This window comes from Tachysurus vachellii, chromosome 7 (genome assembly GCF_030014155.1).
Source record: "Tachysurus vachellii isolate PV-2020 chromosome 7, HZAU_Pvac_v1, whole genome shotgun sequence".
Lineage (NCBI taxonomy): Eukaryota > Metazoa > Chordata > Actinopteri > Siluriformes > Bagridae > Tachysurus > Tachysurus vachellii.
The window spans coordinates 4,476,130-4,501,813 of record NC_083466.1 but is presented as its reverse complement, the minus strand read 5'-3'; the positions used below and the strand labels follow the sequence as shown (position 1 = coordinate 4,501,813).

The window sequence follows — 25,684 nt, the reverse complement described above, 5'->3', positions numbered from 1 at the left end:
TAAGAACAAGAACAGTGAACTCTCTTCACTGGTGAAGTTCATTTTATAAGCTCTGTCCTTTCTTAATAGTTCAGCTGAATCTAATTCCATTCTAAGCTTTTGAGTAACTTCAAATGTGTAGTGAACAGGGTTCCCACGCGTCCTGGAAAACCTGGAAAACCTGGAAAATTAATGACCAATGTTCCAGTCCTGGAAAACACATGGAAAATGAGAGAAAACATAAATTGTCCTGGAAAAAATCTTGCTGTCCTGGAAAATTATTATTTTTAAATGTTCTTGATCATTTAAAGAACAGTTTACAACTCTGGTCTAAACAATTAACGTTAGTAACAGAAAGCGCTCTGTTCAGGGACGCTGAGTTTTGACGGGTTTTTTGTTATGCTGTTTAATCTCGCTGTGACGGATGACGCTGTCTTGTGTTGGCGGTTTCAGGTGCTACTGTTGTTTTCAGCAAATGGTGACGGGTAAGAAGGTTATATTAACCTTGTTAATCTGAATATCGTGTGCAAGGGGAATGCACAGTAAACTAAAGCATGCATGACGGCATTGGCCTGAGAAAGGAGAGGGTATTAATATGTGCAGTCTTTTTATTTTATAAATATTGAAATTTCATTCACATGACAAATTGTCTTTAAAAGTAATCCATCCACACAGTCCCCAAACCTGTTTTATGAGCGATATAAGAAGTCAAAATTAGATATTCTACTGACGCTATGCACAGTGAATCATATATTGAACAATTGTTTCCATGCTCAAAGTGCAGCACAGACTAGTGTTGTAAACATAAGGCGAAGGCCGGTAACATATAATAGGTTTACTTATATAAACTTAAAAACACGTGTGCAAATGTGATATTGATTTTTGCAACGTTCACTAAACATGAAGTGACTCCCTTTCTATCCTTCACTAACCATAGTAGTTCCAAACAAAGCCGGAGCAGAACGTTTTTACAATACAGTGGGATTTCTTTGAATATGCGTTTATTAACGAATCGTTTGTGAAAGTGAGTCAATGACATTCATAAATACCGTCATTTTTTTATTCCTAAATGAATACGTATTTTGAATGACTCGTTTGAAAGAGTGCCTCTATGAAGTCCCTCCTTCAGAAATACGTAACGAGTTCTGATTGTGTAGTTTGTGTAGTGTGTCGTGATTTGAGTTTAGCAGCTTAGCTTAGCCAATGCCGTTAGAGCAACTGTATTCCTGTGGGCGGAGTTTAGTCAAACACTCTTGCTTTGGACGTCATTCAACCGGGAAGTAGAGGGCTGTAAAATGGGATGTAAATGTAATGTAAAAAAAATTTAAAATCTGATCAGGAAGAACGTGACCTTTAAAGCATCTTTCCTTTTCTCTTCTAAATTGTATTCATTTTAAAACATTAAACTCTTTTGCATTATTTATAAAATTGTTATATACTGTTTGTTGATATTTTATTAATGCACTAGATTATTACTCCTAGTGATTTTTGGTATCATTTTTTAAAAATAGTTTGTTAATATAATATTCATTCATTCATCTTCTACCGCTTATCCGAACTACCTCGGGTCACGGGGAGCCTGTGCCTATCTCAGGCGTCATCGGGCATCAAGGCAGGATACACCCTGGACGGAGTGCCAACCCATCGCAGGGCACACACACACACTCTCATTCACTCACGCAATCACACACTACGGACAATTTTCCAGAGATGCCAATCAACCTACCATGCATGTCTTTGGACCGGGGGAGGAAACCGGAGTACCCGGAGGAAACCCCCGAGGCACGGGGAGAACATGCAAACTCCACACACACAAGGTGGAGGCGGGAATCGAACCCCGACCCTGGAGGTGTGAGGCGAACGTGCTAACCACTAAGCCACCGTGCCCCTGTTAATATAATATGATTAACGTAATTTATTATTGGATGTGTGCATTCTGAAAAAGAAAAGACAATGAAGTACAACAACTAGATACAAAATTAAAACAAAGAGAGGTGTAAAAAGAGATGGTAATGAAAAATAAAGCTACTAGAACATGTAAAGGCTCTTCCTACCCTTCACTGAATCTGTAACACATCTGAACTTAAATTACAGAAATAGACAAGACAAATGTCAGGGAGGCAGTGCAAGTTTAAGAAGGAATGGAAAGAAGATCCCCAGTTCAGGGACTGGCTAGGAGAAGCATCAGGAGATGCGCAAAGGGCATATTGCAAGTTTTGCAGGAAATCCTTTGATGTCGGTAACATGGGTCTCTCCGCACTCAAGAGTCATGAACGAGGACAAGGCCATGTAAAAATTGCTACACAAATGAAAAAGGAGACGAAAATTACACATTTTCTCAGGGAAATTACTTCTGAAGACAGAGGACAGGAAATTTGCAGACAATCTAGCAAAGACCTACAAGCAACCACTGTAGATGTTGAAAGTGGCAATCAGGAAAGCACAGCTTTTCAAGTATCCAATACAGATGAAGAGGCAACATGCTCAGGCCCACAAAGCAACTCAACACTGTCAAAGTTTTTTTCGAGCCAAGCTGTGCTTGAAGCCGAGATTCGTTGGGTAATCAAAATGGTCAGGTCACACTACTCATTCAACTCCAGCTCTGATGTGTCAGTCATTTTTAATCAAATGTTCCCAGACAGTGATATTGCCAAACGGTTTTCATGTGGTGCAACAAAATCTGCTTACCTTTTATCCTTTGGATTGTGCCCATATTTCAAAGAGAAGTTGATTAAAGATGTCAGGAAGGCAAAATGCTATGTAGTGTCATTTGACGAATGCTTGAATAAAGTGACACAGATGGAGCAGATGGATATAATTGTCCGTTATTGGTGTGATCGTGAAGAGAAAGTAGCTGTGCGCTATTTTGATTCAGAGTTTTTGGGACATACTCAGGCAGAGAAGCTTTTGGAGAAAATTAAGAAAACCCTCTCACCACTTGATCCCAATAAGCTCCTACAAATCTCAATGGATGGCCCTATGGTCAATTGGAAATTCCTAAAGATAAGACAAAAGCCAATCAGACCCTTCTGCATCAAAGTTGCTGCATTTGGGAAGCTGTGCTTTGCATGTTGTGCATGGAAGCTTTCAAAGTGGAGAGAAAGAAACAGGTTGGAAGGTGGGAGATGTACTGAGGGCTCTTTGGCAGTTGTTTCATGACTCCCCGGCCAGACGTGCGGATTTTATTGAGATGACTAAAACATCAGCATTTCCTTTAAAGTTCTGTGCTCATCGATGGGTAGAAGACTTGGCAGTTGCAGAGAGAGCAATTGAAATTTGGCCCGCAGTGCAGATGTACATCAACAGCCATAGGAAACTTCCGAAAAGTAAAGTTCCATCATCAGCATCATACTGCACAGTAAAGGAGGCGACTGCAGATCCTCTTTTTGTAGCTAAGCTCCATTTTTTTGCATTTGTTGCTAGACAGCTGAAGCCATTTTTGGAAAAATTCCAGACAGACGCTCCAATGGTTCCTTTTTTAGCAAAGGAGCTCCAGTCAACCATAAGAGGCTTGCTATCAAGCTATATCAAAAGGGAAGAACTGGAAAAGTTAAAGACACCTCTCCAACTGCTAAAACTAGATCCACAAGACAAAGCAAACTATGTACCACTTAAACAGCTTGACACTGGATTTGGTACGAAGCAAGCTTTAGAAAAGGCATCTGAAAACCTCCAGGACCATCCTCTAAAAATTCAGCAGTTTAAGAAAGAATGTATCTCCTTCCTTTCCATGACTTGCAAGAAAATGATGGAGAGAAGTCCCTTAATGTTCCCAGTTGTGCGGCACCTGAGCTCCCTTGACCCTGTGGCCATGGTTGCAAACGGAGAAAGTTCAAGAGAAATGTTTCAGAAACTCTTACAAAATTTGCTTAATGCTGGTTGGTACACTGCACCTCAGTGTGATGAGATTCTTGCACAGTACAAAACATTTTCAATAGACATCAACACACACCATAAAGCAGAATTCCAACATTTTGCTTACACTTCCAGGCTGGACAAGTTTCTTGGAAATCTTATCAGTGGCAGACCAGAATATACAGCCTTGTGGGACCTGATTAAACATCTGCTTACACTATCTCATGGACAAGGGGCAGTGGAACGAGGATATTCTATCAACAAAGATATGCTTGTTGAAAACCTTAAAGAGAGGTCTCTGGTAGCACTGCGCATGGTCCAGGATGCAATGGCTGAACACCCACTGGATGAAGTCCTGCCAAGAGATCTCATACTACACTGCAAAGGAGCAAGGATGAGATATGTACAGTACTTGGAGGATGAAAAGAAAAAGAAAGTCGAAACTGCCAATGAGAGGAAAAGAAAAGACCTGCAGCAAGAAATTGCAAATGTCAATGCAAAAAGACAAAAAATAATGCATAGCATAGAAACCATGCAAAAAGAGGCAGATGAAATGGCAGTCAGGGCAGAGAGAAAGCATGACTTCACCTTACTGTCAAAATCAAATGCCTATCGAAAAAGTGTCACAGAGAAAAGTGAGGAGTTAGCAGCTCTAGAACAAAGTTTGAAAAACATGCAAGAGAGTTTAAAGCAACTACACTAAAAAGTTCAAAAGGATACTGTTCATTGGAGCTTAATGCAGTGAATGTTTTGGACAAATTAAATGTTGTTTATTCCGTTTGGGAATGCTTCTGCAGTTATTTTTCATAATGCTGTTTTTTTTTTGTTTTTTTTTTTGAGAATGCAGTTGGGGAAGAGGGAAGGGAAAGTTTAACAAGAAGGGCCTCGGCAGTCGTTATAATGTGTTCATTATAATAAAGTGAAGAGTTTAACTTCAGAAGCTCTGTGTGTGTGTGTATCTGGTGTTTTTCTAATTTTATAGTTAAGTAATAGCCATAAAGTGTACGCTGTTTTAAAGACTTCTGGAGAGAAGAACAACTTTAGGCCGTGAATCTGTGATCCTTGTCTTTTTTTCCTAAATTTGAAATGTCCTGGAAAAGTCCTGGAAAATGATCTCTGAAAAAGAGTGGGAACCCTGAGTGAAGCTTCGATGAGTACCTCATATTTAAGGTAGAAAAAACCCAAGGGTCACAATCTCCAAATCAGATTTACAATACTTTTATAACTCACTGTGTAACAGAAGAGTGTCAGCTAGAATCAAAGTATAGGTGTACAAGACAGTAGTAAGAGCAGCTCTGCTGTATGGGTTAGAGACTGTAGCAGGTGCGAGAGTAGAGGATGCGGAAGTTAGGTGGAAACAGATGATTTGTTGTGGTGAACCCTAACAGGAAAAGCCCAAAGTAGAAGAAGTGTAACAGACCACAAAGAATGATATGGTTGGTACATCACACTGCAGCTTATCCAATCAGGAGACAGAGAAAAGCACTTATTTAAAGTTTATTTCAACTGTTATGTTAAACCTAAACCATAATTATGATTTGATGCACACAAGGGCACGGAATCTTGCCTTCGATTAATAAGTGTTAGCAAACAACTAGTATTTATTTTTATTTTTGTCAGGGTCACATACTGCAAGTTATACAAGTTTTACAGTAAAGCAGGTGTAACATAGTGATTAGACACATACATAATTAGCTCCGGACTTTTAGTTACAATGTGTTTTCTACCTGTAGAATGTAGCTAATCATTTCATTTACACAACAGCACAGTGAGGGTCATATTGTATTTAAGGGTTAATAGGAAACATTACAGACTTTTATTTAATTATAGTTTATTATTATTCTCTCTCTCTCTCTCCAAAATAAAATGTATTTTAACTTAAAAATTGTATTGTTTTTTTCTGTCTACAGACTCCTTCATCTCACTGTCTGAGGTACTGAACAGTGCTGCAGCTAAACAGATTCAAACACACCCACACACACACACAAATAACACAGCATTTTTGCTTAATTTTGCAATAAATTATAATATATTAACTACATCTATGACGTTTAATTAATTCTATTTTTTCTACTACTAATTCTACTTCTAATAACAGCATTAATAATAAATATAGCTGCAAGCAGTGATACCGGGGTCAAGCCGATCAGATGCGCTCAGAACATGTCGCTGATGAACCATACCAAGTTTCGTAGCGATACGGCATTGCATTCGTAAAAAATACTGAACTTAACGTGAAAATTCAAAATGGCCGACACACAACCCTCTAAACAATCTGTTAATCTGAATCACAATGATATAATTGTAAAAATATGCTTTAAAGGAAAAATATGCTTAGTAACTGTTAGAATTTAAAGGGGTTTTTGGAAATTACTCTCACCTGTAAGGGACCCTGTGCACAAAAAGTTTGAGAAGCCCTCATTTACACTCACTCAATCTCAGAACCATATACATTATATGTCTAAATACATCATATTTAGGCCTTTCCACACTGACGCAGGGTTGTTATCTGTTAATTTAATGACTGGTATACGACCGATGCATTCTCGTATACCGTGGCAACATACATGGTGGCGAGCACGCCAAAACAGACGTGAGGCTGTATCTTCGCAAAACTTATGCGTGTCGACATGAAACTTGGTATATGTCATTATAGTCATGACCTGAGGGTGCAACCAACGTTTCGTGACAGCGCCACCTAGTGGCCACGAAATTTTAAAAACAGCTATTTTTGCTTATAACTAGTGCAAACTTGAGTCTAAAATCATGAAGGAGGTGGTGTTAGATTCCTTGAGGCATGCTGAGTCAAACGATACCAAAGGGTTTTCCGACGGCCATTTTGTGTGTCGGCCATTTTGAATTCTCACGTTAAGTTCAGTATTTTACGAATGCAATGCCATATCGCTACAAAACTTGGTATGGTTCATCAGCGACATGTTCTGAGCACATGTGATCGGCTTGACCCCGGTCATTTATATTATGTGTGTGAGTGTGTGTGTGTGTGTGTGTAAGTGTGTGTGTGTAAGTGTGAGTGTGTGTGTGTAAGTGTGAGTGTGTGTGTAAGTGTAAGTGTGTGTAAGTGTGTGTAAGTGTGAGTGTGTGTGTAAGTGTAAGTGTGTGTGTGCGTGTGAGTGAGTGTGTGTGCGTATGTGAGTAAGTGTGCGAGTGTGAGTAAGTGTGCGAGTGTGAGTAAGTGTGTGTGTAAGTGTAAGTGTGTGTGAGTGAGTGGGTGTGTGTGCAAGTTTGAGTGTGTGAGTGTGTGTGTGTGTGTGTGTGTTCCTCGTATGTGAAAACATACTTGGTAATAAAGACCATTCTGATTCTGATGAGCAAAGGATCCAAAATATGCAAGAATTTTGTCTCTCGGCCTTACGAGTCAACAGTTATGAACATGAACATAATTGGATTTTTGGACTGTTGGTAGCGCTAGATGGTTTGAGCTAGACACACCAAAGTTGCTATAGTAACTTCTAAGACTGGCCTCTACATGTGTGCAAAATGACATAACTTTCCTACGTACGGTTCCATGGGCTGCCATTGACTTCAATGGCGGAAGAGGAAGAATAATAATATTAGGAAGAAAACTAACGATAACAATAGGTGTCTACGCCCCTTCGGGTGCTTGACCCCTAATAATCTTTTACTTTCCCAGTCTGCTGTTCCTGCACCAGCTCAGAAGCCCCTGACAATCTACATGTTGGAGTCAGCTGATCTGGACAAACAGATCATAATGCTGTGTGAGTCTCACAGTCATATACAAACTTACACACACATACAGCTCAAATACACTTCCTCACATCATAAGAAGTGTTTCCTTAAATACAACAGTGTATACAGTCTACTGTCTACTTTACACTCCTCTTGCTTTTGGAATATGGAGCCAAACAAAACCAAACAAAAGACAGAGCAGCATCTCTCTCTCTCTCCCTCTCTCTCTCTCTCTGCAGATGAGTACATGTTTCCCCTAGTAGAGAAAATCCACCCGACTGGGGCCAAACATATAACCAGGTTGGTTATCGAAGGAGAGAACAACTACGACCTGCTTAACTTGATTGCGGAGCCCAACCGTCTGTGTGCCCATGTACACACAAACTCTCTTTTTTTTGTATGTTTTAGTAAATTGTCTAGATGTTTAGTAATATGTCAACTGCATTAATCTGACAAAGCACAATATAGTTTATATGAGTTAGCTTTACTTGTGTGGAAACAAAGCCACACCGACTAATGACTTATTTACAGATACTCACATTCATGTATATCATTTGCTTATTCAATCATATCTTGTGCTCTCACCAAAACGAAGCCAGCCAATGAGCGGTTAACGCTCAGTTCCAGTCCTGAGCACAGATACAATTGGAGGGTTGAGTCAGGAAGGGCTTCAGACATAAAACCTGTGCCAAATCAAAACATGTGGATTGGACGATCCGCTGTGGCGACCCCGAACAGGGAGCAGCCGAAGGACAACAACTTGCTTATTCAATCATCATACACAAATCAGACAGATGAAACACTGTAATTTACCGTCATATTTATACGTGTGTGCAGGTCGAGCAGATTGCTGCTGTGCTTCAGGCAAGGGAAGCTGGCCAGGACGTGGTAAGTACTCTGATGCACACAATAATTCTTAGACAAATGCTACACAATTTTATTCTGCAGTCATTACACACACTTTGCAATGATTGAATTTCTTCAATCTGCTCAATAGAAATCTGCTGAATAGAACGCATGCGGAATGACAATAATTTTGGGATATCATAATTATTAAGACCAGAGCAATAATAGTATAATATTGTTATAATATAATAAACTGTAGTTTTGGTAATTATCATTATATATAAAAGAAATATAACAATATAATAATCAGTGCATGTCTTTTCTTTTTTCAGCATTTTCCTTCACTCAAGAAGAAGAAGAGGAACATCCAATATTTTCAATAAACTGTATATATTATTGTATATTTTATGTTAATTTGTATGTAATGTTTTAACATTAAAAACTTTTAATTAAAATATTAATGACTGTGTTTATTTAATAATAGTAATAATTATATAAGGGATAATTCAGAGAATTTCTACACTTTTTTCCTGAATAATGTTAATCTCCAAGTAATGCAACAAAATAAAAACTTCTTTTTGTAATGGGAAATGTTGAGAAAAATCTGACAGAAGGAGAGTGTGATAAAGTGTAAAAATATAATAACGCAATGTAACTACCTGAATCTAATTGTATTAAAATCAGACTTTATAGCACATTATCAATTAAGCCTAAGTGCCTTAGCTGTAGTAGATAAGCTAATCAAAATGAAATAATCACTCAGAGAAAAGGAGAGTAGGTGAAAGACAAGGACGCATAAAGAAAGCTGCCTAAAATGGTGAAGATGCCAGGAGTGCTGGGAAGCCTGGGATGACATAGAACTACTTATAGAATACTTATATAGAAGCAATAAGATGAGAAGGCTGAGGACAAATAATCCACGGAGACTGTTGTTGTTAAAATCCACACACAATTGTTCTCTTGGAGTCCAGAGAGGAATGTGCAGGTTTCAGGAAGTGTCAGGTGTTAAATAGAAGTATTTTTTTTTTTAAATATAAACTCAGAAACAAGGTCATTTGAAGGTCAGGTTGTAAAAATGCTGTATGAAGCTGACATGCTCTAAAAAGTCTCTTTAGGTTGACAGGGAGCTCTGGTTAAGCCCATTTGAAGTTCGGGTTGTAAAAGTGCTGTATGAAGCTGGCTTGCTCCAGTGAGACTCTTTAGGATGACCAGAAGCTCTGGTTTGGCTCGTTTGAAGTTCGGGTAGTAAAAGTGCTGTATGAAGCTGACTTGCTCCAATGAGACCATATAGTCCGGGCACACCTTTCTGAAGACGTACAGGTTTATCTGGTGAACAAAACTAAAGAAATTTGTCGTTCTGAAGTACTTGTTCATCTGCTTGTTGGCTGTAGACAGCACTTCAGCTTTGAAGGCCTCCAGACAGATCAGTATTCCTTCCCCAGTATCATCCCAGCAGATTGAACAAATCTGAGGATCAGTCACCAAATGCCACAAGTTGATGGGAAAGTTTCTGCAGTTGATCCAGACTTCCATCCCAGCTAAATGATTTGTAATCAACAGATAGAAGCTCATTGTTATTGAACTATAGATTTTTATCCATCTAGACAGTTAATAACTAGATTGTGACAGTTGATCTCTAGAGCTAACTAGATAGCAGGGCGGCTATCTAACATATTCATCCATGTTCATGAACAAATGATTTGTTAAATGAATGAATGAATGAATGAATAAGTAAATAAATATTAAGAACTCAAAAAATATCCATCAGCAACACACTATCAACAGCTCTCCTGAGTTTTCTGGCTTCCTGAGTGGAAAATAAATTAAAAAACAAAAGAAACACGATATCAGGTGTTTGTTTATCTTGGCCCCTTCTGTAGAATCCTCGTTTCCACTCATGATCAGAAGCGTTTTAACTCTTAAGCTCTCGCAGTCCTTGGGAGTTTAAATTTAATGGACTTGTGTGTCAATGATGTTGTTATTTGTGAAAAAGCTCCGTTTTGCTGTGCGACTTGGGTGACATGATTGATAAACTGTCCAATCCGCGGATGGTTTGTGTAAGGCGCCAGCCAATCATCTATAAAAAGGTGCGGGATCTATTTGGAGCCTAATGGTTAGCGTGTTCGTCTATGAGTTCTGGCCCATAGACACTCGGGATCAAAACCCGTGCATGACTCTGAAAGAGGCTGTTATTATATCCGCTCAGCAGCTGTTGTTGAAAGTAAAGTAAGAGGATTTGTAAAAGTTGTAAAACAGGTTTTGTAAAAGTTTAACATCTTCGAAGGTCTCTCGATCTCTTATAGCTTCGTAGCCACATGTGTGAATGTTTTTATTTATTTGGATTGTTTTGATGGGTTTATTAATCATGACTTTAATGCTTTATTTATAATCATACTAATAAAGGAATTCATATATACATGAATCTGTACATTTATTCATTATTCATTATTAATGTAAAAGTATCCTTTTGTTTTTGAAAAAAGAGGAAACACAAAAACAAAAACAGTGACAAAAATACTAAGATTTACATAAAATCATTTATTTATTTATTTATTTATTTATTTATTTATTGGTGTTTTGTTCTATTAATTATTTGTTTTCATTCACAAATTTATTTCAAATATATTTATGTATTTACATTTCTATAAAGTTGCATATTTTTGCATGTTTTCCTCTTTCCCCTATTCATTTATCTATATGTTTCTTTGCTTTTTCTTTGTTTGCAGTTGATATTAAAAATAGTAGTAAGTCATTGCTTCTTCCTGGCTGTGGCTCATGAAAGAGCAATTTTTTTACATCTAAACTTTAGGCTTTTCTTAAATTCTCAGGTATCATGACAGAAATACCCCCAAAGTGCCATACAATTACAGGAATAATGATATTAAAAGTTAATTATTTGAGCAGTTATTGTTTATTGTGATTGAGATTTAAGTATGTCATGTAGTTTTATCCTTAGAAAAAATAGAATAGCCACAAATTTTAATTACATCGGCAGCAATTAAAGATAAAAGAAAAAAGTAATATTATTTTTCTCCACTAGGGGGCAACATCAAGTCTGACAACTGCTGTGATAATTTCTCTCTGTAACCATATTACTTATTAGGTTAGGTTTGATTAAAGTTTAAAAACAGAATTTTAAACATTTTTAAAAATATTATTTTTCCTCCGTAGTAATAATTTTATTTGCTAACTTATTTTTTATAGATATATTCATAAGATTCAAGATTATATAAATTTCAGTCCAAAAACAAAAAGTTTGAGAGGATGACAAATAATGCAAGATACATTCTATACATTTTGAAATGAAAATGTGGATTTTTTTTTTTGCAAGTGATTTTTCATTACTGTTATATTACTTCATCTGTATGTTGTATATCTGTATGTATATTCAGATGATGATTTCCACATGAATTTTTGATTTCCACATGAAGTCCATTTCAATTAAAAAAGTGAAGCAGGTGCAAAAAAATTAAGACAAAATCTCTGTATATATTTCAGAACTGAAATGGTGATTTTTCTAATGATTTAAAAGCATATGGATATTATTATTATTATTATGGATATATCACTTGTTTAATAAGTGACTAGGTGGACTGCAGCAAGTCAAGAAACTGTCAGATGAACAGGAGGTGTCATGTGATGCTGTGGGGTGGAGCTTCATGAACCTTTATGATGTTCATATAATACAGAGAGACCTTTTCATTTGGCAACACCATTCATCACCATTCATCATGTTCACTGTTATACTGATGTGCCTGTGGCTTTCACTAAGTGAGTTCACATTTAAATTCAGAAACATTGGTGGTAATGTTAAATAGTAGTGAGTGAAAAACTCAATGTGAGTCTGAGTTATTTAACTTTGTCTTAATCATGTAAAGACTAATAATATTATGTTCTCTTCTCTATGACAGGTGACTCCATGGCAGATCCAATAAAGGCACTTTTCACTCATAAAGTTGTAGATGAAGGTGATGATGTTACTCTGTCCTGCAGCTACAAAGACTTCAGTGCTGCTGTACAGAGTCTGTTCTGGTACAGACAATATCCAAAATCTAATCCTGAGTATCTTCTTTACATAATTCCAAGTGGAGATAAAAGTAACCCTCTTCCACCACGTCTGGATGCTAAAGTTGATGATAAAGATAAAAAACAAGTGTATCTGATCATCTCCTCTGCTGCTGTATCAGACTCTGCTCTATACTATTGTGCTCTGCAGCCCACAGTGACAGGAAATCCAGCTACACTGTACAAAAACTAACACACAGTATTGTTATACTATAGTAATTGTACTTACAAAGGCTTGAAAATTTCTTCAGTTTAAAACTGTAGACGAGAAGCCCTGTTATTTTTTGCTATCTCTTTCTCTCTGTGTGTTTGTTATATCAGATATTCACAGGCAGGTCACAAAACTGCTGACAAAATAGCTGAGTTGCCAAATTATATTCGTAATATATTAACTGTATTTTCATTAACCAAGTATTGCCTAGAAAAAAAGAGAGATATTTCTCAGAAATCTGCGTAAAATAGACATATGCTTGTATAAATCTGTAAGAATTAACGATGCTGTCTTTCCTTCTGAAGCATTCCACTAAAGACGACCAGTTCACATATAAATGTTACTGCAGCATAACTTCATGAACAGAAAATTCCTGTACACCTCACTGTTATACAGAGTCTTTGTACATTTACAGGTACCAAATTTAATGAAATTGAAATAACAGAAAATGGACAATGCAGATTTAATTCTAGCTACAATAATAACAGTATTAATGTCGATGAATGTGAATGTTAACAAAGTACTAAAACATTGTATCTAAGGTTAAAGGTCCTGGATATGATCAGATACACAACATAAAGAGTGTTGTAAATGTATGGATGCTGTCATCTGTTCCCTTTAAACAAGACACCCAATTCACCCAGCAGGTAGTAGTAGAGCTCCACCTACTTGATGACCAGACAATTTGTCTCAATTGTGCTGTACTTAATCAGCCTTTCCTGGAGATTATGGCTGATTTCCATCATGGGGCACAAAAATGTCTATACATCATGCTATAGATGTAATATCCTTTAATAGGTTTATGCTTGATTGCTTTGTGTCTGGCTCCATTTCAGTGTATTAATAATTTGTTTCCATCCTGTTCTCTTTTACCTTATTATAATCCAGTACAATATTAATTTAAATCTCATCCTTAATAAATGTTTGGCCATCAGAAGGAGAGAAAATTTTACCTTCTTCTGAGAGAAGTATTATTAAAAATTCTATCTATCACGCAGACAGAAGACAGGATGAGGCTGAAGATCTCTTGGAGTTTACAATAATCTAGAGGGATGTTGCTTTGTGAGTACATTACTGTGCAAAGGTTTTAGGCAGGTGTGGAAAAAATGCTGTAAACAAAGAATTCTTCCAGAAATATAAATAACGAGTGTTTTTTCTGTCAATTTACAAAATGCAAAGTGAGCAACCAAAATAAAAATCTCAATCAAATCAATATTTGGTGTTATTTTTTTTTGCCTTCAAACCAGCATGAAGTGATAGCACGACCCCCACAGAGCCCTGATCTCAACATCATCGAGTGTGTCTGGGATTACATGAAGAGACAGAAGCATGTGAGAAAGCCTACATCCACAGAAGATCTGTGGTTAGTTCTCCAAGATGTTTGGAACAACCTACCAGCCGAGTTCCTTCAAAAACTGTGTGCAAGTGTACCTAGAAGCATTGCTGCTCTTTTGAAGACAAATGGTTGTCACGGCAAATATTGATTTGATTTAGATTTCTCTTTTGTTCATTCACTGCATTTTGTTCATTTATGAAAATAAATGTTTAACACTTCCATTTTTGAAAGCATTCTTTGTTTACAGCATTTGTTGACGCACCTGCCTAAAACTTTTGCACAGTACTGTATGTCTGAGGACTCTGTCCAGGGTGTATCCTGCCTTGATGCCCGATGATGCCTGAGATAGGCACAGGCTCCCCGTGACCCGAGGTAGTTCGGATAAGCGGTAGAAGATGAATGAATGAATGAATGTATGTCTGAGGGCCTTCTATGGAGCTGAAGGCTATCATGAGCTCATGCTTGTGAATCAATATTCTAGGCAAAAGCCAAGATGAAATGAGGAAGAATCCTTGAAAGGAAACAGACTCAAAAGGGAACCCATTCTCATCTGGGTCTCACAGGAGATTGTGATTGTAAATAATATTTTTTCAATAAGAGCACCATGATGTCACCATTTACATTTACAAATTGATAATCAGTCACATAAGACTTGAGCCAGATGATGGCTATTCGCTTAACTCAAACAATATTTCTCCAGCCTATCAAGTAGAATAGTATGATCAGTGGTGTCAAAAACTCCACTCAGGCCAAGCAACACCAGCAAAAAGACACAACCCCGATCAAAGGCTAGTAGTAGGTCATTTACATCTTTAACCAGTGCTGTCTCTGTGCTATGATGAGGCTTAAATCCTGACTGATACATTTCATAAATGTTATTCCTATGTAGGCTATTAGCATAACTGCTGTGCTACAACCTTTTCTTGGATCTTGGAGATAAAGGGTAGGTTTACAAAGGGTTGGAGGTATAGCTGACAGGGGTCAAGTTCTGTTTTTTTATCAGGGTTTGATAAACATCAGTTTAAAGATTTAGGCATTCAGGCAGTATTATGGAAAAAATTGGTTATTTTTAGAAGGGGTTCACTGGCTACTGGTAATATTTGTTAACAGAAACATGTAGGTAATGTCTGGTTCCTTGTATAGGATAAGGAGTTACTCTCCAGCCTCTTTATCATCTGGGGAATGATTGAATACATAACACAACAGCTTAGTAAACTACTGCTATAACAGTCCTTCAATTTTGCTGTTGTCATTCTCTTGTGTGTGTGTGTGTGTGTTTGGTGCCCTTGATATATATTGTTGAAGGCTGCATGTTGTCCCTATTTATTCACTAAATGTACAACTGCATATTTATGAAGTTATCTAATCATGCAATCATGTGTACAGCTGATCATGGGATGCTTATCTGTGGCACAGGACGCACTCTTTCAAGCAATAAATTGGCCCAATACCACCAGTTTGATGATATGATCCCTGCTCCTCTACCATTAACCACTGGAAACAGGAGTCCTTCTGTTGCTGCTTGTGGGTGAAGGGGTGAAAGCCTCAGAGGGCTGCAGTAAGTGTTAGATGATTGATGTTCCTCGAGTTTGATCAACATACTACAGGACCACCCTCTTCACTCAGATATTCCAGCTCAGTTGTATCCATTGTGCCAGCAGCTTGAAGGCAACTGTTCTCCTCCAACCATTCCCAAGCATCTGTGCATGATTATACAGTTTCAGAAAGGTCTCCTGAGCATCACATGCGGTGTCATTGTAGGGGATACAGCTAGAGACATGTTGCACTACAGCAGGTTTTGGTGTGAGGTTTTGGTGTGGACTGCTCCTGCTTTCATGTCAGCTTCAAACCACAGTTTCAGCAGCACTGTAGTGCCCTGGCATGTGAAATTGTGGAGGAAGACTCAGGAGACAGGTGAAAAATAAGAAAAAACTCATAACTTTTAGTTCTGTCAAGAAATCTTGATATGTCTATATTTATGTGTGTGGGTGTGGGTTCATTCTTTCTCTCAGGTCATGGTAGACCCTGCTGAAAAATCCTGCATAACCCAGCATCAATTCCATGCTGGTCCAGGCTGGTTTTTACTGGTTCATGCTGGTATAGTGCTGGTATAATGCTGGTCAGTGCTGATATAGCGCTGGTATAGCTGGGAATACAGAATTTAGAAATATATATATTTATATATGATCCATTTGTCTCAATTAAGAGGTACTTAAGTTGTTTGTCTGTTTTATTAGTAAAGCGGTAATGTGAAGAGATATTACCCAGCATCAGCGTTGCTATGCAACCTTTAAAGCAACTATGTTCACGAAGGTAAATGTAGTTCCTGCACTTTCCAAAAATAAATCTCGCAATGTTTTTGACCACATTATATACCTTACAGTGTTTATCGAAATTAGTATAAGTGCATGCGTTCCAGATCATCTTATTTTTCACCGTAATTAGGATTTTGTTTTGGGGTAAATAAAAAGCTTCCGCTTCTACACAACGAATCTGTTGATCACTGGGAATCAGAATGTTTGCATACGTGATGTACCTGGATGACGGCTGCACGGCAGTTCTTTCAACTAGAGAAATTAAGGACTTTAACTATGACATGTTTGACCAAACTCAGGTTTATTGGGTACGATGGAAGCAAGACTTCTTCAGGGCACAAATACTGATGCTTAAAGGTATGTAACTTAAGCAGTAGCTGTTTTATCGTAACTCGTTCACTGCACAATATAAACAAATGAGTTATATATAGGTTTGTTTCTATAATTTTTCAGAGAATAAAGAAGACATAGAGCAGGAGTTGTCTAAAGAACAAACAAATGGTCATCGCCACCACCTCATCATGTAAAAAAACATGGTCATCGCCACCACATACTACTTGTTACTCGCTAAAAGAGAGAGTGGAAGCTAAGACCAAAAATGTGTGTTGTAAAGGTTATATTGTGTAACGTTATTTGTTCACGTGTGTATATTACAGTGTGATGGCAAATGTCATTGTCCAATAAATATTTTAAACAAACTTTTTTTGTCAATTTCATATTTTTTCACATATCGATGCTATTGGTCAGTCCCCACAAATCTCATAACTCCATTGGACACTTCAACTGTCCACCTCTTCCTCACTCCGCGGGAGAGCTTCGCGGCATATTTCTCCTCAAGAAGAGTCGCAACGAATCAACACGTCGGTTTTTAACGGTTTTGGAGATACGAGGATTCCGCCCGACAGCGACGATATATATATATATATATGTATACCTTATGCTGGACCAGCAATGCTGGTTTTTTTAGCAGGGGACTTTTAAATCACAAAGAAACACAACTAACCGCACAGATAAGAATCATTACATGATACCTGTTGGTTCAATAACCAATGCTTGACTACAGCTACACTGCCACTGTAATGATCTCACATGAATGGTGTAAGGATTGAACTTGATGAAATCTTTGCTTGTCTCAATTATAAAACATTAGATAACATCACCTGGATATAATGGACTCAAAGCTAGAAATGGATTTAACACTGTGTACTGCTTTAGAATCTCACTACTACGTGTCATTTAGAGGACTATTTGTTCTTCCAATGGATTTCTCCTGAAGTATCTCAGAATGGTATTCACACACACACACACACACACACACACACACACACACACACACATCAAATTACAAAACTAGGTAGATTTGGAAGAAGTAAAATATCATCCTGCTCCTTATATGCTATAGATTTAATATCTTATAATAGGTTTTTGCTTGATTGTACCTCCTTATAAGAGGAGTCGTATTAAACATTCAGGGAAATAAACTGGGAATAATTATACATGAATTATACATTTTTTCATGAGGTAAAATCTTTTTTAAGATCTATTTAAGATGATTTAAGTAGGTCATGTAGTTTTATCCTTAAAAAATAGAATAGCCCACAAATTATAACTATATCGACGACAATTAAAAGAAAATGAAAAAAGGTAATAAGACAATATTTTTCTCCACTAGGGGGCAACATAAAGCCATAAAGTCTGACAACTACTGTGATTTCTCTGTGTAACCATGTCCCTTATTTAAAAGAATTAAGTTAGGGATTTAACAACAGAATTTTAATGTTTTTCCCATATTATTAATTTTAGTAACTAATTTATTATTTATTTATTGTTGTGGATTCATGATGTAGATTCAAGTTTATATAAATTTCAGTCTAAAAACAAAACGTTCGAGAGGATGACAAATTATGCAAGACACATTCTATATATTTTGGAATGAAAATGTGAATTTGGTTATATTACTTAATCTGTATGTTGTATATCTCTCTGTATATATAGAGAATGATAGTCTCAAGCAAGACAAAACAAGACACTGTCAGAAGATCAGGGGCCTGTTTCAGAAAGCGGGTTAAGTGAAAACTCTGAGTATGTTAACCCTGAAATGAGGGAAACTCTGGGTTTTCCGTTTCAGAAAGGGAGGTAAGTTAAACCCGAGAAAGCAGGTTAAGTCAAGCCCATTTCTGAAAGAGAGGTAACTTATACTCAGAGTCAGTTACCATAGTAACTTACTCTGTGAACCTAACCTGGTCAGGAGCAGGTTTTCTTCAGTAAACCCAGAGTTTCTTTCGGTCTCCTCCACTTTTTAAAAGAGGAAGCGACGTTTAAACACCTCATTCATTGCCCACATTTCAGTTACGCAGAGAGCGGCAAAGGGAATGTGGGATGTGGTAGCTCAGTGGTTAAGGTGTTGGACTACTGAGCAGAAGGTCATGGGTTCAAATCCCAGGTCCACCAAGCTTCTATTGCTGAGCCCCTGAGCAAGGCCCTTAACCCTCAATTGCTCAGTTGTATAAATTGAAACAAAATATAAGTCACTCTGGGTAAGGGGGTCTGCTAAATGTAAAATGAATGAAGTGTTGTGTCCTTTTATGGACGATCCTGTTGATGAAGGGTCTGTATTAATTAGTTTGAGCCCAGAGTGGATTTTTGTCACATCCCTATGGATTTTTATTTGAGCGGTACCGTTTTTCTTTACAGTCAATAAGATCCATAATCTCAGGCAAAAAGGTCTGGAGGAACTTTATCAGAAGCAGATGTTAAGGAGGGTTGAGTCTATCTTGTCAGATAATTCTCATCCCTTACAGGCTGAATTTCAGATGTTGCCATCAGGATTACGTTTTAAACTCCCAAAATTCAGAACCAACAGATATAAACACTCCTTTGTCCCTGCAGCCATTCTGCTTCTCAATTCTTCAAAGAATATAGATAACTTTATTATTTTACTGCCTGTTTATTGTTTTTATTATTTTATTTTATTATGCCTGCATAGTAGGCAATCTTTTGTATTGTTGTTGTGTGTGTGTGACTGTGTGTGATTTGTTACACTATCTGTTGCACAATTAATTGCCCCATTGCGGGACAAATAAAGATTTGAAATTGAAATTGAATTGAATTGAAATTGAAATAATCTCATCCATTCTTACATCAGCCATCGCGGCCGTGCTCTTACATCCGAGCAGATGCTTTGTGTTGCCTTACGTATCTTTGCGAATTGTAGTTTTGTGTATAACAGAACATATTAGTAAGGCTACTGTTTGCAGAGTGGTCAGGAAAGTGTGCCTCGCTCTTAAGTGCTTTCTGACAATTTTTGTGTTGTTTCCTGATAAAATACTGTTCTTCCGGTTTCACCTCTGATATTATAACAGTTGGGAATTTACTCTAAAATACTTAATTACTAAATACAAATTACATCTTCAACAAGTCTAATTAGATTAATGTAATCGTTATTATCTCTAGAAAGCATTGGTCTACTTACTAATTTGGTGTACCTACTTATTAATTACTTTCTAAATCCCAAATCAACCTCAAGCACTTGAACAATAAGGAGAGACAAGAAACTGCACTTATAATGCTTTCAAATAAACAATATATAATTGCATGAATTATCCTTGAATTAACCAAAGTGTGTAACTAGAGGGAAAAGTTTACATTAGAAATATACTTTTTAAAAGGTATATTTTATATATATATATATATATATATATATATATATATATATATATATATATATATATATACACGTATATATATATATATATATATATATATATATATATATATATATATATATATATATTATATTTATTAGGGCTGGTAATTTAACGCGTTAATTAGATTAATTAATTATGAGAAAAAATAACGCATTAATATTTTTAACGCATTTAACGCGCCCCGCCCCTCCCCACACCTGTACAAACGACTACACATCTTGCAATAAGCTGTAGTGGCGAGTTAGTCAAGCATGATGCCAAACGACACAGATCTGCCTGGCTTTCTGAAGGGCAAATTTAAATTCAAAACTCTTTCCAATGGAGCCACTGATAAAACCAAAGTACTTTGCGTTCTCTGCAATAAGGAATTTGCCTACCATCGAAGTAGTTCTAGCATGAAATACCACCTGAACTCAAAACATATTGCGAGCTCTGCAGTTAGCACAACCCCGGATGCTGCAGGCAAGCTCCGCCAAACCACGCTGACTGAAAATCGCCGCAAATTAAGTAAGTCGTCCTCAGAAACACTAACAAATGCAATATCTAAATGGATTGCAATGGACTGTAGGCCTGTTAATATTGTGGAAGACAAGGGGTTAATGGATGCTTTTCGAATTGCGTCTTCCGATACAAGCTACACACTACCGGCAAGACGTACAGTACTTTCGAGAATAAATCAGCTGTATGGCACCGAAAATCTATCAAAACAGGAAAAATTGACTCAATCACAATATGTTGCTCTGACCGGAGACCACTGGACTTCAATCAGTAATCACAACTATCTAGGTGTTACCTGGACACTTCAGTCCTTCGCGTTAACGGTACTTAAAACAGAGACACGGCATTATTCTGATGCATGTGCCGAACAGTTCCTAACGGTGGCAGACAAGTGGAACATTACAGAAAAACTGACAACTATCGGAACGGACAACGCTCGAAATATGGTTGCAGCAGCAAGAAAACTTCCGTTTGATCACATCCCCGGATCACATATTGCAGAGGACCATTACTGTTTGCCTTTCGGACAGTGGGTTTGTTGATGCATTGACAAAGTGTCGCAAAATTGTAGGACATTTTAAGCACAGCCCTGCTAACACAGAGGAGCTACATCAGCAACAAACAGCAATCGGACAACAAAGAGAGCAACTGATACAGGACGTTTCAACGAGGTGGAACTCATCACTCGATATGATCACACGTCTCTTACGGAATGAAGAGGCTGTTAAGGCTACTTTGCCTAAGTGAAGCCTAAGTGATAGGCCATTGTAGCCTAAGTGATAAGCTTGTATTCAATAATAAAAAAAAATGTTATGACCATTGTAGCCTAAGTGATAGGCTTGTGTTAAATAAAAAAAACTGCTATTTGTTATATTGGTTCGATCTTCCTCAAACACAATCATTTTAAATGACATTTTGCAAGAAATTCTCAACTAATATTTATGTGCAATTAAATGCGATTAATTAGGTTAATTAATCGCCACATCATGTAATTAATTAGATTAAAATTTTTAATCGCTTACCAGCCCTAATATATATATATATATATATACACCTTTTAAAATTTGATGTTAAATCCACTATTGTTTTATACAGCAGTGTTGCTTTTTTTTTTGTTTTTTGTTTTTTAAAGTGTGTTCAAATTATCCATATGCTAGCATAAGCACTTCCAGTTCTGCTGGTGAGAAATATGCAGACTTTTCTTTTGTCTGACGCTGTTGCCATGGTGACTTGTTATATCTGCGCTCCATTGATAATGGCTTTTTTTAGTTGTGGTGCATGCGCTTAACTCAGAGTCAGTCAATTTAGAGTTGATTAAACTAACTCTTTTCAGCTGTTCTGTAACCGAAAACTCTGTTTCCCATCTCAGGGTTTGTCAACTCAGAGTTCAAGTTTACACTCAGAGTTGGTTTAACCTACTTTCTGAAACAGGCCCTACCTAGGAGGTGTCATGTGATGCTGTGGGGTGGAGCTTCATGAAGCTTTATGATGATCACTTAATAGAGTACGGAGAGAACTTTTCATTTGGCAACACCATTCATCACCATTCATCATGTTCACTGTTATACTGATGTGTCTGTGGCTTTCACTAAGTGAGTTCACATTTACATTCAGAAACATTAGTGTTAATGGTAAATAGTAGTGAGTGAAAAAATCAGAATCAGAATTATTTAACTTTGTCTTGATCATGTAAAGACTAATGATATTATGTTCTCTTCTCTATGACAGGTGACTCCATGGCAGATCCAATAGAGACACTTTTGACTCATAAATTTGCAGATGAAGGTGATGATGTTACTCTGTCCTGCAGATATAAAAGCAGTGATACTGTACAGAATCTGCAGTGGTACAGACAATATCCTAAATATAGACCAGAATTCCTTCTTTACATCTTTCCAAGTGGGGATAAAAGTAACCCTCTTCCACCACGTCTGGATGCTAAAGTTGATAAAAATGATAAACGTGTGGATCTGATCATCTCCTCTGCTGTTGTATCAGACTCTGCTCTATACTACTGTGCTCTGAGGCCCACAGTGACAGGAAATCCAGCTGCACTGTACAAAAACTAACACTTACACCTCACTGTTATACAGTCTTTGTACATTTACAGGTACCAAATTTAATGAAATTGAAATAACAGAAAACGGACAATGCAGATTTAATTCTAGCTACAATAATAACAGTATTAATGTCGATGAATGTGAATGTTAACAAAGTACTAAAACAAGGTGTCTAAGGTTAAAGATCCTGAATATGATCAGCTACACAACATAAAGAGTGTTGGACTGGGTGAAGCACTGTGTCACTGCCTCCTTAAAGTATTCTTCAATGGCTTGTTGTTCAGCTAAGGAAAAGGGGTAAACTTGACCCCAGGGAGCAAGGCACCTGGTAGCCAATCTATGGCACAGACAGAAGACATAGATGTATGCTGAACCACACCGTCACAGCATCTTTCTCAGCATGTCACTGATCAAACAATGGAAAACTGAGGGCGTTCTGAGTAGGCACTAAAGATGCTGAAGGCTTTTTTTCACTCATGAAACAAGTTGTATGCACTGTGTTGGACCAGCTTTGTGAATATTTTTGCTATTTGGAGCCTTTCTAGTGCAGCTGGGATGAGTGGGAGGGGATGGAAGACTGTTCAAGGCTTTAATAATCAATGCATGGTCATCTTTCTTGCCCACCAAGAAAAAGCCTTCAAATGCTAGGGAGGTGGGTGGCCAGATGTATCCCTGTTGAAGTGCCTCCTTAAAGCATTCTTCAATGGCTTGTTGTTTAGGAACAATGGTAAACTTGACCCCAGGGGCCAGGCACGTCAATCTATGGTGCAGACAGAAGACAGGATGAGGCTGAAGATCTCTTGGCGGTCACAATAGTCTAAAGGGATGTTGCTCTGTGAGTATGTCTCAGGGCCTTCTAAGGAGCTGAAGGCTATCATGAGCTCACGCTTGAAACATAATGCTTCACGTGACTCTGGAAGAGACGAAAGTGGGAACATAGATCTGTGGGTCAGAGAGCAATATGGACGTGAACAAGCAGTGATGTTCTTAAGACGGCTTCTTAAAAACTTATAAGCTCTGCATATGGTTCAAGAGGTGCACACAGTATTTGTTTGTTTCTTTCTTGTTATGGTATTTTGTGTTGGTGTTTTTATGTGCCTTCACACACATAATGTATTTTCTTTCACTTTATTTTTAACAATATGTAATGATGTGGATGACTGAGAGATATGAGTTTGAGTATTATTTGTCTTTATTTTTGTAGTTTTCATGGTGTCTTCAGAACTACAGTTCCAAGAGAAAAGAGATCTCTGGTGTGGGCGGAGCTTCGGTTTGCTGATTGGCAGAAGACAGGAGTTTTGGCTTCTGGCATCATGGAAGACATTACCGAGTCTTACCAAGAAAGGGCCGCGTTCACTTGCATGGACTACAGTGCTGCAAAATCTTCAGACAAGACTTCAGAGTGCATATTTGCTTTACTTAGAATGCAACCATATAAACATCAGTTTTGACTGTGCTACCTTTACAAATTTATGAACATTAAAAAGAGGACTTTGATAAAAAGGAAATATTTCATTCAGTTATAAGTTTACTGTTTATTTCAATTATTATTATTATAGTCACACAAACTATCTTTATCATCTTGCAATTTAATTGTTGTACTTGCCTTGCCAGTGATTTTGAGTTCTCTAATGGTAATTTGAGGTAATATATATGTACAGTATATAAGAGAAGTGCATTAAGGGTTTTTGAGTAAATAATTACTATAATATTTCTGCTAAATTGCACTTTTGTCTCAAAGGGTATGTCAGTTAATGAAGCAACATTACAGGATGAGCAAATGGAGTCCAGTCAGGCAGAATTGGAAAGAATGCAGGAAGTAGTGAAAGGTTCTATTTCTATTTCTTCTAAAAAAGAACCAAGAAAGTCTTCAAGAGAAAGGAAATTAACGCACATGATGCTGGAGTTCCAGCAAAAAGAGTTTTCTCAGAATGAGAATAAATGGATCAAGCTGTATGAAAACTGGATAGATCAAGTCAGAGATTCAGGTATCAAATTAAAGAATGAGTGCTCTGATGAAGACTTAAGTAAAATGATGGATGCAGTAGAATGGTTAGAGACACAAGTAAAGGAGATGTAAAAAACATTTCATCTCAAACAGCACATTCTACTGAAATTAGAAGATGAATGGATTCCTGTACAGCAGTAACAGCACTTAATTGTCAGCGTGGATAAAAACAGACCCAAATGCAGGATGGCGTAAAAATAAACTGATGTAATAAATAAAACACAAAACAGGGACACAGACAAAACCGGATGTGACACATGCCGAGGATTCGCATGGTTAAATACACAAGACAATTAGACATAAGGAACAGGTGTGCAAGAATGGGAGGGAGGTCCACGGAGCAAAAGAATTAAACAAAAATATCCATGGGGCAAAATACGAGCCTGCAACACCCCCAGCGGAAGTAAGTGAGGGTGGCGTTCTCCACGGGAAACCAGGAAGTGAAGCAACGTCCCCCACCGGAACAGTTGCGGGTGTAGTACCTGTTAATGAAGTACCGAAAGGATTAATTAATGAAACAATGATGACACAGAGAGCGCTGCAGTGATGGCTTCCGTGATGGTGTATTAACTAAGAATGAACATGAATGTATACATAACAAAAACCTATTATATGACAGTATCAATACATGTTTGTATCACTGTTTTTTCACTGTAGTGACCAGAATATAAACAGAAGTGACTTAACACTTTCTTTGCATCACATGTTCTTTGCAATTTCCTCTTAAATTGAAATAAAACAATCAAATCATCTGAAACAATATAACAATATAATTATACTTTCAATAACCAATATTATAAGTATTTATAACAGATAGTGTCTCTCACGTTGACCGCGAGGTACTCATACTAAACATGTGCTCAGGCCTGCTAGCTCATGACACAATATCAATACAGTAATATAAACAGTTTAACACACTCAAATCGATTATATTGCATTAAATAGTGTTCGTTTCTACATAAAAGTGTCTTAATCTACAACTACCTGTTAATGAAGTACCGAAAGGATTAATTAATGAAACAATGATGACACAGAGAGCGCTGCAGTGATGGCTTCCATGATGGTGTATTAACTAAGAATGAACATGAATGTATAC

At 37.3% G+C, this 25,684-nt stretch overlaps 1 protein-coding gene and 2 gene segments (V, D, J or C); all 3 read left to right on the top strand.

Moving 5' to 3' along the window:
• LOC132847883 (ephrin type-B receptor 2) overlaps positions 1-8,751 on the top strand; it is a 28,786-nt gene extending 20,035 nt beyond the window's left edge. Inside the window, exons 5-8 of the transcript XR_009648670.1 lie at positions 5,745-5,767; positions 7,487-7,571; positions 8,380-8,430; positions 8,721-8,751. The gene's annotated coding sequence lies outside the window, so the exon portion shown is untranslated. The remainder of the gene's footprint in view (positions 1-5,744; positions 5,768-7,486; positions 7,572-8,379; positions 8,431-8,720) is intronic.
• A 3,368-nt stretch (positions 8,752-12,119) lies between these two features.
• On the top strand, positions 12,120-12,646 carry LOC132847882 (T cell receptor alpha variable 12-3-like). The segment is given in 2 exon segments: positions 12,120-12,159; positions 12,300-12,646. Coding segments are annotated over 2 exon segments (387 nt in total).
• A 9,425-nt stretch (positions 12,647-22,071) lies between these two features.
• LOC132847880 (T cell receptor alpha variable 12-3-like) lies at positions 22,072-22,589 on the top strand. The segment is given in 2 exon segments: positions 22,072-22,112; positions 22,249-22,589. Coding segments are annotated over 2 exon segments (381 nt in total).
• Positions 22,590-25,684: the final 3,095 nt, after the last annotated feature.